The sequence below is a fragment of the Bos indicus genome, chromosome 19, assembly GCF_029378745.1.
Source record: "Bos indicus isolate NIAB-ARS_2022 breed Sahiwal x Tharparkar chromosome 19, NIAB-ARS_B.indTharparkar_mat_pri_1.0, whole genome shotgun sequence".
Lineage (NCBI taxonomy): Eukaryota > Metazoa > Chordata > Mammalia > Artiodactyla > Bovidae > Bos > Bos indicus.
The window spans coordinates 25,320,694-25,333,646 of record NC_091778.1 but is presented as its reverse complement, the minus strand read 5'-3'; the positions used below and the strand labels follow the sequence as shown (position 1 = coordinate 25,333,646).

At 40.6% G+C, this 12,953-nt stretch overlaps 1 protein-coding gene across 1 annotated transcript; it reads left to right on the top strand.

The window, feature by feature from the left end:
• Positions 1–1,506: 1,506 nt before the first annotated feature.
• LOC109573220 (olfactory receptor 3A1-like) lies at positions 1,507–2,454 on the top strand. The gene has a single exon (XM_070774408.1). It carries the CDS (start codon positions 1,507–1,509, stop codon positions 2,452–2,454), a length of 948 nt encoding a protein of 315 aa, XP_070630509.1.
• Positions 2,455–12,953: the final 10,499 nt, after the last annotated feature.

The following is a 12,953-nucleotide window of genomic DNA, read 5'->3' as shown; positions in this document are numbered from 1 at the left end:
TCCAGTATATGTGCAGATGTTTAAGAACTGCCTCTATAAAATTTTCCTCTTTTTAAGCCAATTAATATGCTGCTGCTGCTGCTAAGTTGCTTCAGTCGTGTCCGACTCTGTGCGACCCCATGGACAGCAGCCCACCAGGCTCCCCTGTCCCTGGGATTCTCCAGGCAAGAACCTAATGGAGTGGGTTGCCATTTCCTTCTCCAGTGCATAAAAGTGAAAAGTGAAAGTGAAGTCACTCAGTCGTGTCCGACTCTTAGCGACCCCATGGACTGCAGCCCACCAGGCTTCTCTGTCCATGGGATTCTCCAGACAAAAGTACTAGACTGGGGTGCCATCGCCTTCTCCAAATTAATATCCTACAAAATATTAATAGATTTACCAATATTAAACCATCCTCTGCTATAAAATCTCCTAGATAATGGCGGATTCATGTATTGTACTTAAGATTTTTACATACATAGTATCAAACAAGGGTAGTGTAGAATAATTTCTTTTTTGGTGCCATTGTTACATTTTAATATCAGGATTTGCTAACTTTAAAAATATAAATTTGGGAGGCTTTAATATTTTGTAATTTTAAAACAATTTATATTATAATTATTAAATAATCGGTCAAAGAAGCATATGAGCCTGGAGACTACACATGGAAGTACATTATCAATCACTTTTTCCATTTTTCAGTTGGTTTATTTGGTTTAGGGACTACTCTTGAATTGATTGTTCAAACTTAGGAACAAATAGTGTTCCATTTCTATTGTATTTATTTTTGGCCCTTTTAATTCCTAATTTTGTGTACCTTTATATTTTTCTTGCCTAGATGTTGGCCAGATATTTATCTCTTTGTAATATATTTATAAGGGCAATTATAAATTATAAAGTCCTTATAAATATGGTCAATTCTGGCTTCCCTGGTGACTCAGTGGTAAAGATCCCCCCAGGGACGAGGGTTCAGTCCCTGGGTTGGGAAGATCCTCTAGAGAAGGAAATGTCAACCCACTCCAGTATTCTTGCCTGGGAAATCCCACGGACAGAGGAGGCTGGCAGGCCACAGTCCATGGGGTTGCAAAAGAGTCAGATGTGCCTTAGCGACTAAACAACAACATCACGATCAGTTCTAGTCCTTTCTATTTTACTATCTGTTCAATTTTACTTCAGCATTAAGTTTTCCCCAAATCTTCTTATATGGGTTGTTGGTGGTGGGAGGGCCTCCTTCCTTGGTTCTAGGGATCCAAAGAAGAAAGGGACTTTTATCTTTCACGAGGAAGGGGGGAAGTCCAATTTAGTTATGGCAGCAGGTAACTCACCTGGACGCTGGGTAAGGACACTGAGATGAAGACAGAGAAGGTTAATGAGTGAGGTGTGGCCTGAAAGAGAAAATACCCACTAGGACACTTGGGAATTTACTCTGAGGCTTGACGTCTGAAAGCAAGTCAATATATTTCTACTGATCAACTAACTTGGAAAGACTGATCCCTTCCCCTATGGGATATCTTCTTATAGGGACCCATGGAGCCAGAATCTGGAGCCAATGGAACAGCTGTTGCTGAGTTCATCCTGCTGGGTTTGGTGGAGACGCCAGGGCTGTGGCCAGCTGTCTTTGTACTCTTTCTCTTTGCCTACCTGGTCACTGTCGGGGGCAACCTCAGCATCCTGGCAGCCATCTTGGTGGAGCCCAAACTCCACACCCCCATGTACTTCTTCCTGGGGAACCTATCAGTGCTGGACATGGGGTGCATCACCGTCACCGTTCCCTCGATGCTGGGTCGTCTCTTGTCCCACAAGCGCACAGTTCCCTATGCAGCCTGCCTCACACAGCTTTTCTTCTTCCACCTCCTGGCTGGTGTGGACTGCTTCTTGTTGACAGCCATGGCCTATGACCGATTCCTGGCCATCTGCCGACCCCTCACTTACAGCACCCGCATGAGCCAGACAGTCCAGAGGATACTGGTGGCCGTGTCCTGGGCTTGTGCCTTCTCAAATGCACTGACCCACACTGTAGCCATATCCACACTTAACTTCTGTGGTCCCAATGTGATCAACCACTTCTACTGTGACCTCCCACAGCTCTTCCAGCTCTCCTGCTCCAGCACCCAGCTTAACGAGCTGCTGCTCTTTGGTCTGGGTGTCCTCATGGCAGGTGCACCTATGATTCTCATTGTCACCTCCTACATCCATGTGGCAGCTGCTGTCCTGCGGATCCGCTCAGCAGAGGGCAGGAAGAAAGCCTTCTCCACGTGTGGCTCCCACCTCACTGTGGTGGGCATCTTCTATGGCACAGGCATCTTCAGCTACATGCGGCTAGGCTCAGTGGAGGCTTCAGACAAGGACAAGGGGATTGGCATCCTCAACACCATCATCAGCCCCATGCTGAACCCACTCATCTACAGCCTCCGGAACCCTGATGTGCAGGGCGCCCTAAGGAGGGTGCTCATGGGGAAGCGAGCTTTTGCATGAGGGATGTCTCGAGAGGGTGAAACCATAGCAAGTGTCCCTGTCCTTCCTAGATCTTGAGCAAGTTGACTTTTGTTAGGAAGTGAGTCTTCTTGTTCCTCAAGGAGGTTCGAGCTGATAATAGATGTGTAGGTTCTGTAGACCAGAGCTCTTGACTCATTGCCATTTGGTCCTAGCTACCCATCACACTCCAGATGGAGATGGAACCCAGGTAGTTCTATATTCTGGAAGGCTCATGACCCTACAGGAAGAACCTGTAGTTTTTTCCTGCTGGGGTTCCCCAAAATACACCAGCAGAGATTCTATCTAGACTGGAATATGGAAAGTCACAGCCTGGTGCCAAGTATTAGCACATCCTCCTGTCAGGCTTGCTCTGAAAGCAGCATTCCCAACCTGCTTTTACACAAGGACCCAGACCTAGTACAGTATAATTTGAGACCCTGATTTCCAGTACCCTGCCTATACTTCAAGATTCTAGGGTTTTTAACAGTGGAGAATTTATATTTCCTTTGGCATTTCTTTCTTTCTATTTTTCTAAAATAGAAATATCCATTGATTTAAAAATTTTCTTAAAAATCATGTTTATAGAGATGAAAACAAAATTTTATGCGTGTAAAATCAAAACCTTTATCCTCTCTGTCCTCACTCTTCATAATGCAATTTTCCAGAAGAAACTACTGTTAAGAATTTGGTACTTACCTTTTTAGTTTTTTTATACATTCGTAAATATATTTAGGTATTTTTATATCAACATAAACATATTTATGTATATTCATATCAATAGAGGCATATATGCCATGTTTTATGTTTACACATTACACGGTAGATTTTCTACATGCTAAATATCTGAAAACTTACTTAATCCATTTTAATGACTGCCTAGTGTTACTTTATGAGCTAATCATAATTTGATTAACCCTATTCCTTTTTTTAAATCTTTTATGATTTTTTAATGGACTTTTCTTAAAAAAATCTTTAATACATATTTTATTTAATCCAATATATCCAAAACATTATTTCATTAATATAAAATTATTATCAAATGATATCAAATAATTATCAAAGTATTTTACATCTCTTTTTTAATACTAAGTCTTTTGAAACTAGGCATATTACTTACATAACATCTCAGTTTGGACTAAGAACATTTCTTTTTTTTTTTTGACTTCCTCTTTTCAAAATTTTTTTTATTTTTAAATTTTACAAAATTGTATTAGTTTTGCCAAATATCAAAATGAATCCGCCACAGGTATACATGTGTTCCCCATCCTGAACCCTCCTCCCTCCTCCCTCCCCATACCATCCCTCTGGGTCATCCCAGTGCACTAGCCCCAAGCATCCAGTATCATGCATTGAACCTGGACTGGCAACTCGTTTCATACATGATATTTTACATGTTTCAATGCCATTCTCCCAAATCTTCCCACCCTCTCCTTCTCCCACAGAGTACATAAGGCTGTTATATACATCATTGTCTCTTTTGCTGTCTCGTACACAGGGTTATTGTTACCATCTTTCTAAATTCCATATATATGCGTTAGTATACTGTATTGGTGTTTTTCTTTCTGGCTTACTTCACTCTGTATAATAGGCTCCAGTTTTATCCACCTCATTAGAACTGATTCAAATGTATTCTTTTTAATGGCTGAGTAATACTCCATTGTGTATACGCACCACTGCTTTCTTATCCATTCATCTGCTGATGGACATCTAGGTTGCTTCCATGTCCTGGCTATTATAAACAGTGCTGCGATGAACATTGGGGTACACGTGTCTCTTTCCCTTCTGGTTTCCTCAGTGTGTATGCCCAGCAGTGGGATTGCTGGATCATAAGGCAGTTCTGTTTCCAGTTTTTTAAGGAATCTCCACACTGTTCTCCATAGTGGCTGTACTAGTTTGCATTCCCACCAACAGTGTAAGAGGGTTCCCTTTCCTCCACACCCTCTCCAGCATTTATTACTTGTAGACTTATGGATTGCAGCCATTCTGACTGGTGTGAAATGGTACCTCATAGCGGTTTTGATTTGCATTTCTCTGATAATGAGTGATGTTGAGCATGTTTTCATGTGTTTGTTAGCCATCTGTATGTCTTCTTTGGAGAAATGTCTATTTAGTTCTTTGGCCCATTTTTTGATGGGGTCATTTATTTTTCTGGAGTTGAGCTGTAGGAGTTGGTCAGGAACAAGACAAGGGTGCCCACTTTCACCATTACTATTCAACATAGTTTTGGAAGTTTTGGCCACAGCAATCAGAGCAGAAAAAGAAATAAAAGGAATCCAAATTGGAAAAGAAGTAAAACTCTCACTGTTTGCAGATGACATGATCCTCTACATAGAAAACCCTAAAGACTCCACCAGAAAATTACTAGAACTAATCAATGACTATAGTAAAGTTTCAGGATATAAAATCAACACACAGTAATCCCTTGCATTCCTATACACTAATAATGAGAAAACAGAAAGAGAAATTAAGGAAACAATTCCATTCACCATTGCAACAGAAAGAATAAAATACTTAGGAATATATCTACCTAAGAAACTAAAGACCTATATATAGAAAACTATAAAACACTGGTGAAAGAAATCAAAGAGGACACTAATAGATGGAGAAATATACCATGTTCATGGATTGGAAGAATCAATATAGTGAAAATGAGTATACTACCCAAAGCAATTTATAGATTCAATGCAATCCCTATCAAGCTACCAACAGTATTCTTCACAGAGCTAGAACAAATAATTTCACAATTTGTATGGAAATACAAAAAACCTCGAGTAGCCAAAGCGATCTTGAGAAAGAAGAATGGAACTGGAGGAATCAACCTACCTGACTTCAGGCTCTACTACAAAGCCACAGTTATCAAGACAGTATGGTACTGGCACAAAGACAGAAATATAGATCAATGGAACAAAATAGAAAGCCCAGAGATAAATCCACGCACCTATGGACACCTTATCTTTGACAAAGGAGGCAAGAATATACAATGGATTAAAGACAATCTCTTTAACAAGTGGTGCTGGGAAATCTGGTCAACCACTTGTAAAAGAATGAAACTAGAACACTTTCTAACACCATACACAAAAATAAACTCAAAATGGATTAAAGATCTAAATGTAAGACCAGAAACTATAAAACTCCTAGAGGAGAACATAGGCAAAACACTCTCTGACATACATCACAGCAGGATCCTCTATGACCCACCTCCCAGAATATTGGAAATAAATGCAAAAATAAACAAATGGGACCTAATTAACCTTAAAAGCTTCTGCACATCAAAGGAAACTATCAGCAAGGTGAAAAGACAGCCTTCAGAATGGGAGAAAATAATAGCAAATGAAGCAACTGACAAACAACTAATCTCAAAAATATACAACCGTATTCCTTTTGATGGAGTTTAGATTGTTTCTAGATTTACTGCAATTACAACCAATGATGTAAAAACTATTCTTCAGAGATGAGTTTCTATTATCCTGGAAACATTTTCATAAGTTCTAATTAATAAAATTCCTGAGTTGAGTAAAGTGAAAATTTAGATTTTTTTCTATGTATTTCACTCTTATTCTACAAAATATTTGCACTATTCTGTTATTCCAATAGTGAGTGAAATCACTTCATCCTCATAACTTTGTCAACTGCTATAAATAAATGCTTCTAATTTTTCACAATATAAAGGTTGAAAATTACCAATGAGTGTTTCAATATGCATCTCTTTGATGTTCACATTAAATTGAATATATTTTCAAATGTTTAATATCCATGATGTGGACTGAATTATGTCTCACCAAAATTCATCTGTTGAAGCCCTAAAACTCCCAATGTGACTGTATCTGGTGATAAGGTCTTTAGAAAGTAACTAAGGTTAAATGGGATTAATTAGGGCTTCCCAGGTAGCACTGGTGGCAAAGAACCTGCCTGTCAACGCAGGAGATGCAGGTTTGATCCCTGGGTTGGGAAGATCCCCTGGATAAGGGAATGGCGACCCACTCCAGTAGTCTTGCCTGGAGAAGTCCATGGACAGCTGAGCTTGCCCTCAAATTCCACCCATTTTGTTACAAGTGACAGGCATTCCTTCCTTTTCATGGTGGAATGCTACTCCTCTGTGTACATCTTCTTTATCTAATTATCTGCTGAAGAACATTTAGGTTGTCTCCATATCTTGACTATTACAAATAATGCTGCAGTGAACATGGGAGCATAGATATCTCTTTACTAATGATTTCATTTCCTTTGGGTGTGTAACTGGGATTCCCAGGTGGTGCTAGTGGTAAAGAACCTGCCTGCCAATGCAGGAGACATAAGAGACTCAGGTTCGATTCCTGGCTGGGGAAGATCCCCTGAAGAAGGAAATGGCAACCCACTCCGGTATTCTTGCCTGGAGAATCCCATGGACAGAGGATCTAGACCATATGGCAGTTTTATTTTTAATTTTTTGAGGAAACTCCATACTGTTTTCCATATGGCTATACCAATTTAAATTCTCACCAACAGTGTGTGAGGGCTCCCTTCTCTTCACATCCTCACCAACATTTGTTATTTCTTGTCTTTTTGACAGTAGCCATACTAACAGATATGAAGTGATACCACTGTGGTTTTGACTTGCAGTTCCCTGATTACTAGTGATGTTGAACACCTCTTCATGTACTTGTTGATCATCTGGATGTCTTTTCTGGAAAAATGTTTCTATTCCGCTCTGTTGCTCATTTTCAAAACTGGACTTTTTGCTTTTACTTGGTATTGTGTTGTATGCGATCTTTACAGATTTGGGGTATTAACCTTTTATCAGATACATGGGCTTAGTTGCTCAGTCGTGTCTGACTATTTGTGACCCCATGGACTATAGCCCACCAAGCTCCTCTGTCCGTGGAATTCTCCAGGCAATAATACTGGAGTGGGTTGCCATTTCCATCTCCAGGGGATCTTCCTGACCCAAGAAGCGAGCCCTCTTCTCCTGTGTCTCCTGCATTGCAGATGGATTCTTTACCCACTGAGCCATCCAGGAAGCCACCAAATATGGGTTTGCATATATTTTCTCCCATTCTGTAGGTTGCCTTTGATTGATTACTTCCTTTGCTGTGCAGAAGCACATTGGTTGTTGTAGCTTTTCCTACTGAAGTTAGTGTTGGCAAAAACTGTGGGGGTCTTTGGTAGCCAAAACCGCAGGAGCCCTGTAGGTGACCATAGTAGTCTATCCGGGTCCTGGGTGCAAAGGCTGCAGGTATCCTCCTGTTCCGTTTTGCCCGTGGGGGGAAGCTGCATCTGAGGGGATCCCTCTTGGCGCCAGGTCTGGTGGGCTGACACTTGGAGTGGGAGAGGAGCCGGGGCCCTGGGATAAGGTGCACTTGATGTTCTTGGATTGGAAGAATATCGATATTGTAAAAGCGACTGTACTACCCAAGGCAGTCTACAGATTCAATGCAATCCCTATCAAATCACAAATGGCACTTTTCACAGAACCAGAACAAAAAGTTTTGCAATTTTTACCTCATAGGATTGTTGTAAGGGTTGGTTGAGATTCCATGTATATAAAGCTCATGGTGTAGTGTCATGTACACACCATAATAAATGTTATTATCATGCTACTAACATCATCGGTGGTCTCCTAATAGGAACTTTATGTGCGTTACTTTATTTAATTCTCCCAGCAACCTTGAGAGAGAATATTACCCATTTTCCAAATAGGGAACTGGGGTTCAATGGGGTTCAGTAGCTGTTCGTAACTGAATGAGCAGGTCTATTCCTTTACAAAGTCCAGCAGGCTCCTACAGAGAGTGCGCTGTCATATGGGCTCTGGTGTAATTAATTGAGGAGGACATGAGAATCCAGGGATTGCATTACACAGCCTCTCCAATTTTCAATCTCTGTCATCTCTAACAGTAGACTCTCATTTTCTAAAGACTTGGCCCAGAAAATTACGGTATGGGGCAACTTCCCAGGGGGATCCTCAGCTTCTACCACCCTCAGGATCATTATAGGATCCCCAAGAGTGTGTAGCCTTTGCTAATAAGCCCCAGGTGGGAATGTATTTTCTTTCTGAAGATTTGTTACAAATTTGAAGCAGAAAAAGGAGCCTTTGGCTCCTTTCTTGGGTTTCCATCGTGGGGTTCAGGAGTCAGCTGGTCTATACCCCCAAGCTTCTGTTTCGACCAGACATCTGGGAAAGCAAAACTTGCAACCTGGGACCCCAGATTCAATCCTGGCTCTGCCTCTAGTTCCCTCATGAATTTGGGAAAGCAATAGCTCCCTTCGTCCCCATCTGTTAAACAGAGTTATAAAGACAGCTGCCCTAATCAGCTACATAAATTAATATGAGGGATGGCAATGAAGATGTTTGAAAAAAATTCTAAGTCAACAGAGTCATGAGGCACCACTGATTTGCCCCTGCAGTATTTATTAGGGCTTGTATTGTGTACCTGTCCTTAGCTCTCCCTATTGCCTCCTTCCCCTTCTTGGGCTAATTTCGAGGTCTCAAGGGGACAACACCATGGTGGAGAAGTCCCATGACAGAGATGGCCTCAGCCTCTCTTTATCTCATTTCTGTACATATGGCCCCTTTCTTTCCCCCAGAGTAGCGGAAGACTGGGTTTGTACAGATTCTCATCCCCTTTTTACAGCCCTTTCCATGAAACCTCGCTGGCCTCTGTGCCATAGCAAAGTGACTTCTTACATGACCCTCCGTCTGCTCCCATGTAACAGAGAAGGGACTTCAGTGGTCACTAAGTCAAGCTTCCTGGTTTTACAGATGCAGCAACCAAGGTCTCAAAAGCAAAAATAAAGAGACTTGCACAGGATGACATATCAGGTGAGTGGAAAAGCTGGGACTATGATCCAAAGCTTGAGGTTTCACTTCCAGGCACCGTTACCAATTCTTCCTTCTTTTTAAGATAAAGCTTCTTTTCTGATTTTATTCAGTGTTCAATGTCCATGCCCAGAACTCAATTCCTACTGGGCAACTAGACCAGATCCCTGAGACCAACCCTATAGCATGAAGGACCTATTGGAATTTCAGAGCAGGGAGTGGTCACAGCATAATGAGGGAAGCCCAGGACTCATACAGATCCCCAAGAATGGTGATCTAGAAGGTTCACCTCATTAATGGATTATACCTGTGATTCCATCAGCCACTGAAGCCCTGGACAGCTAGTCTGGTGAACAACCAGAATTTAGGAGACTGTATGTAAGTTTCGTTCCTTGTTAATTGAGGGCTGGACAGAAGCTACTAGGAGAGCATAGTATTCTGGCTCACAACTTACTTGTTTTTGAAGAGTCCCTCTTCTGATTGTAGAAAATGTGTTCATACAAAGAGCTATATGTCAGTGCATGGATGCTACAACCACTGCATGCCTATCGAGACAAATGGAGGAATCATCCCTATCCCTACAGCAGTCTCCCTGTGCCTTTCACTCGACTCGACTTCCTCCAAATCATGTCAATCCTTCAAAGTCTAGCACAATTCACACTTGTCCACAAATCCTTTCCTTACCACCTTAGCCCACAATGAGGCCCTTTTGGCCAGAAAACCTCTTTGTCAACCAGTGCGGCTATTCATTTATTTACAAAATGATGCACAATTACAATGAGTTTATGCATGTAGTTCCTAAGGTTGAGTCAGCCATGAATCTCATCCTTAAATTACTAAATGACTAAATCACTAAATGACTGTGCTGAAGGCAGAGTGCTTAGTGCCACATAGACTACAATTAAAGGGTAATGGTAATGTTGAAGATGTAAATATCACTTTAAAATGGGCACAGATCAGGGCAGTGTTTCTGGAGGAAGACAGCATTTGAGCTGAATCATGAAGATTTTGAACACGTGACATGGAAGAAAGACATTCAATACAGAGAAAATAGCATAAGCAAAGGTGGGAATCTAGGAACTCACAGAGTTTGCAATCTCAAGACATGGTTTAAAATAAAAAGGAAAATCAGGGGGCAGCTGCTGATCACGGTCATGATCCATCCAAGGCACTGGTTTGGACTTGAGCTACTGCAGCCTACAAGGCAAGACTGGGATTTACAAGGGCACAGCTATCATGAGTATGAGAGTAAGTCTTTGAGTCATGAGAATGGGTCAGAAATACATTGAGAGAAAAAAAAAAAAAAAGAAATACATTGAGAGAGAGTTGCTGGAGAAGGACATGGCTTTATGATCCTTGAGGTGTCCTGATGGTATGTGTAAATGTTAAGAACAGGTTAAAAGTCAGCATATCCTAGTTAAGACCTTGCCTTCAGCCACTTGCTATATGTGACTCATGTTCTTTCTGTAAAATGCAGATTAAAATGGTATCTGTTTCATAGGGAGGTTGTGAGGAATAAATGAGTTAACCACACGCAAAGTACTTAAAACTACACACTGTTGTAGCCCAGGGTAAGTCTCCTTGTAATTATTAGCAGGGAAAGCTTCCAAGGGAATTCTGTCAGTTCAATCCCTGGGTCGGGAAGATCCCCTGGAGAAGGAAATGGCAACCTACTCCTGTATTCTTGCCTGGGAAATTCCATGAACTGAGGATCCAGGCAGGCTACAGGCCATGAGATCGCAAAGAGTTGGGCACGACTGAGTGATTGAGCACACACTTCACCAAGTTAAAGCATACAATTCAATTCATATTCACAGAGTTGTGGGGTTTTTTAATTTTTATTTTTAGTTGAAGGATAATTGGTTTACAATGTTGTGTTGGTTTCTGCCGTACAACAAACAAAGCATGCTGCTGCTACTGCTAAGTCGCTTCAGTCATGTCCGACTCTGTGTGACCCCATAGACGGCAGCCCACCAGGCTCTGCCATCCCTGGGATTCTCCAGGCAAGAACACTGGAGTGGGTTGCCATTTCCTTCTCCAGTGCATGAAAGTGAAAAGTGAAAGTGAAGTTGCTCAGACATGCCCGACTCCTAGTGACCCCATGGACTGCAGCTTACCAGGCTCCTCTGTCCACTAAGGAAGCCCTAATTCTCTGTTGCTGCTAAGTTGCTTCAGTTGTGTCCGACTCTATGCAACCCCATAGATGGCAGCCCACCAGGCTCCCCCGTCCATGGGATTTTCCAGGCAAGAGTATTGGAGTGGGTTGCCATTGCCTTCTCCAATGGCAATTCTCTGTTATCTCATCCTAAAAGGTTTTCTCTGGTTGGATAAGGAAGAAAGGGCAGTCAGTAAAAGGTTTCTAAGAAATAGTCATAATCAGACCCATTTGTATGTTTCTGCATTTTTATCACTTTTAAACTTGAAAATGGTCTAAAAAGAACAAAAATAATTACTTCATACTTTCAAGTGTGACAAAAATCAAATTCCCATTGGACTTGTACAGCAGACCCCTAAGCTGTTGTTTTTATAGTTATGACCAGAAGATGTAGCTTAGATATGAACAATTTCAGAACCAAAAGAAACAAAGATCCTAACCTAACAGAAATAGCTTTCACTAGCATAATATGAAATTTTAAGTAACTGGATTAAAAGCATACTTTCATCATCTCAATTAAAACTACAGTGCAAGACTACATTACTATCTTTGTATGAGCTGTTAGTGCTGAGCTATCTAACAAAAATGTTCATGGATTATCCTAATATATACACTCAGAGCAACAATACTTACTTGATTAAGTCCATCTCACTGAGTTGTGTTAAAATATTTGCTAAGAGATGTTTGAGTCCTCTTCGAAAGAGTTCACTGAGAATATCTACACATTTGAGGCCCATTTTCCTACCACTTATATTCTGTAGTCTAAAATTTCCACTGGATATAAATTCCTTCAGCTTCTCCCAATCTATTTTAGGATTTCATTTACAATTTTTTTTTTAACGTTTACAATTTTTTTTTTAACGTTGAACAAACCACTTTTTCAAAATAAAGAGCTGGCAGCAAGGTATATGGTATATGTATTCTACAAGCTGTACTTTACATTTAATAATACTGCTTTGATATCTTTCCAATCGGCACAGATAGAGCTATTTCCTACAGCTGCATAATATTCCTTTGGAAAAATATTCCATAATTAACTTAGTAACCCCTTTAATAATGAACAGATAGATTATTTCTAGTTATTTGCTATTATGAACAATGCTGCAACAAATAAGCTCACACAGGCATCATTTCTGTGTGACCATCATTTCTGTGACCATATATCTGTTGGATAAATTTCCAGACATGGAATTGTCAGGTAAAAAGAAAAATACATTTATAATTTGAAAGATGTTGCCAAATTGTCCTTTCTCCTTTTCACTTCTGCCTTACAGATATTATGCAAATTCCCCTTGTGCCCAACCCTAATCTAGAAGCATGCAGAGAATGAGCTTTGGGAAGAAGTGGGTGCATTTAGCCAGTTGGCCAGAATTTTAAAATAATTGAGACATTACTCTTGATTATTAAAAGTTTTTCTATATTTTGAGTTATCCTTGCACTTCAGTTCAGTTCAGTCCTTGCACTACTACTATTAAATTCTCCGTTTCCCCAATAACTCTGTGGTTTAACACTTCATTTATTTATTTATTTATTTTTTGCATTTTTTAAAAT

Bases quoted from the DNA above. Each gene is read 5' to 3' on its own strand.
- LOC109573220 (XM_070774408.1), top strand. From the start codon at position 1,507: ATGGAGCCAGAATCTGGAGCCAATGGAACAGCTGTTGCTGAGTTCATC.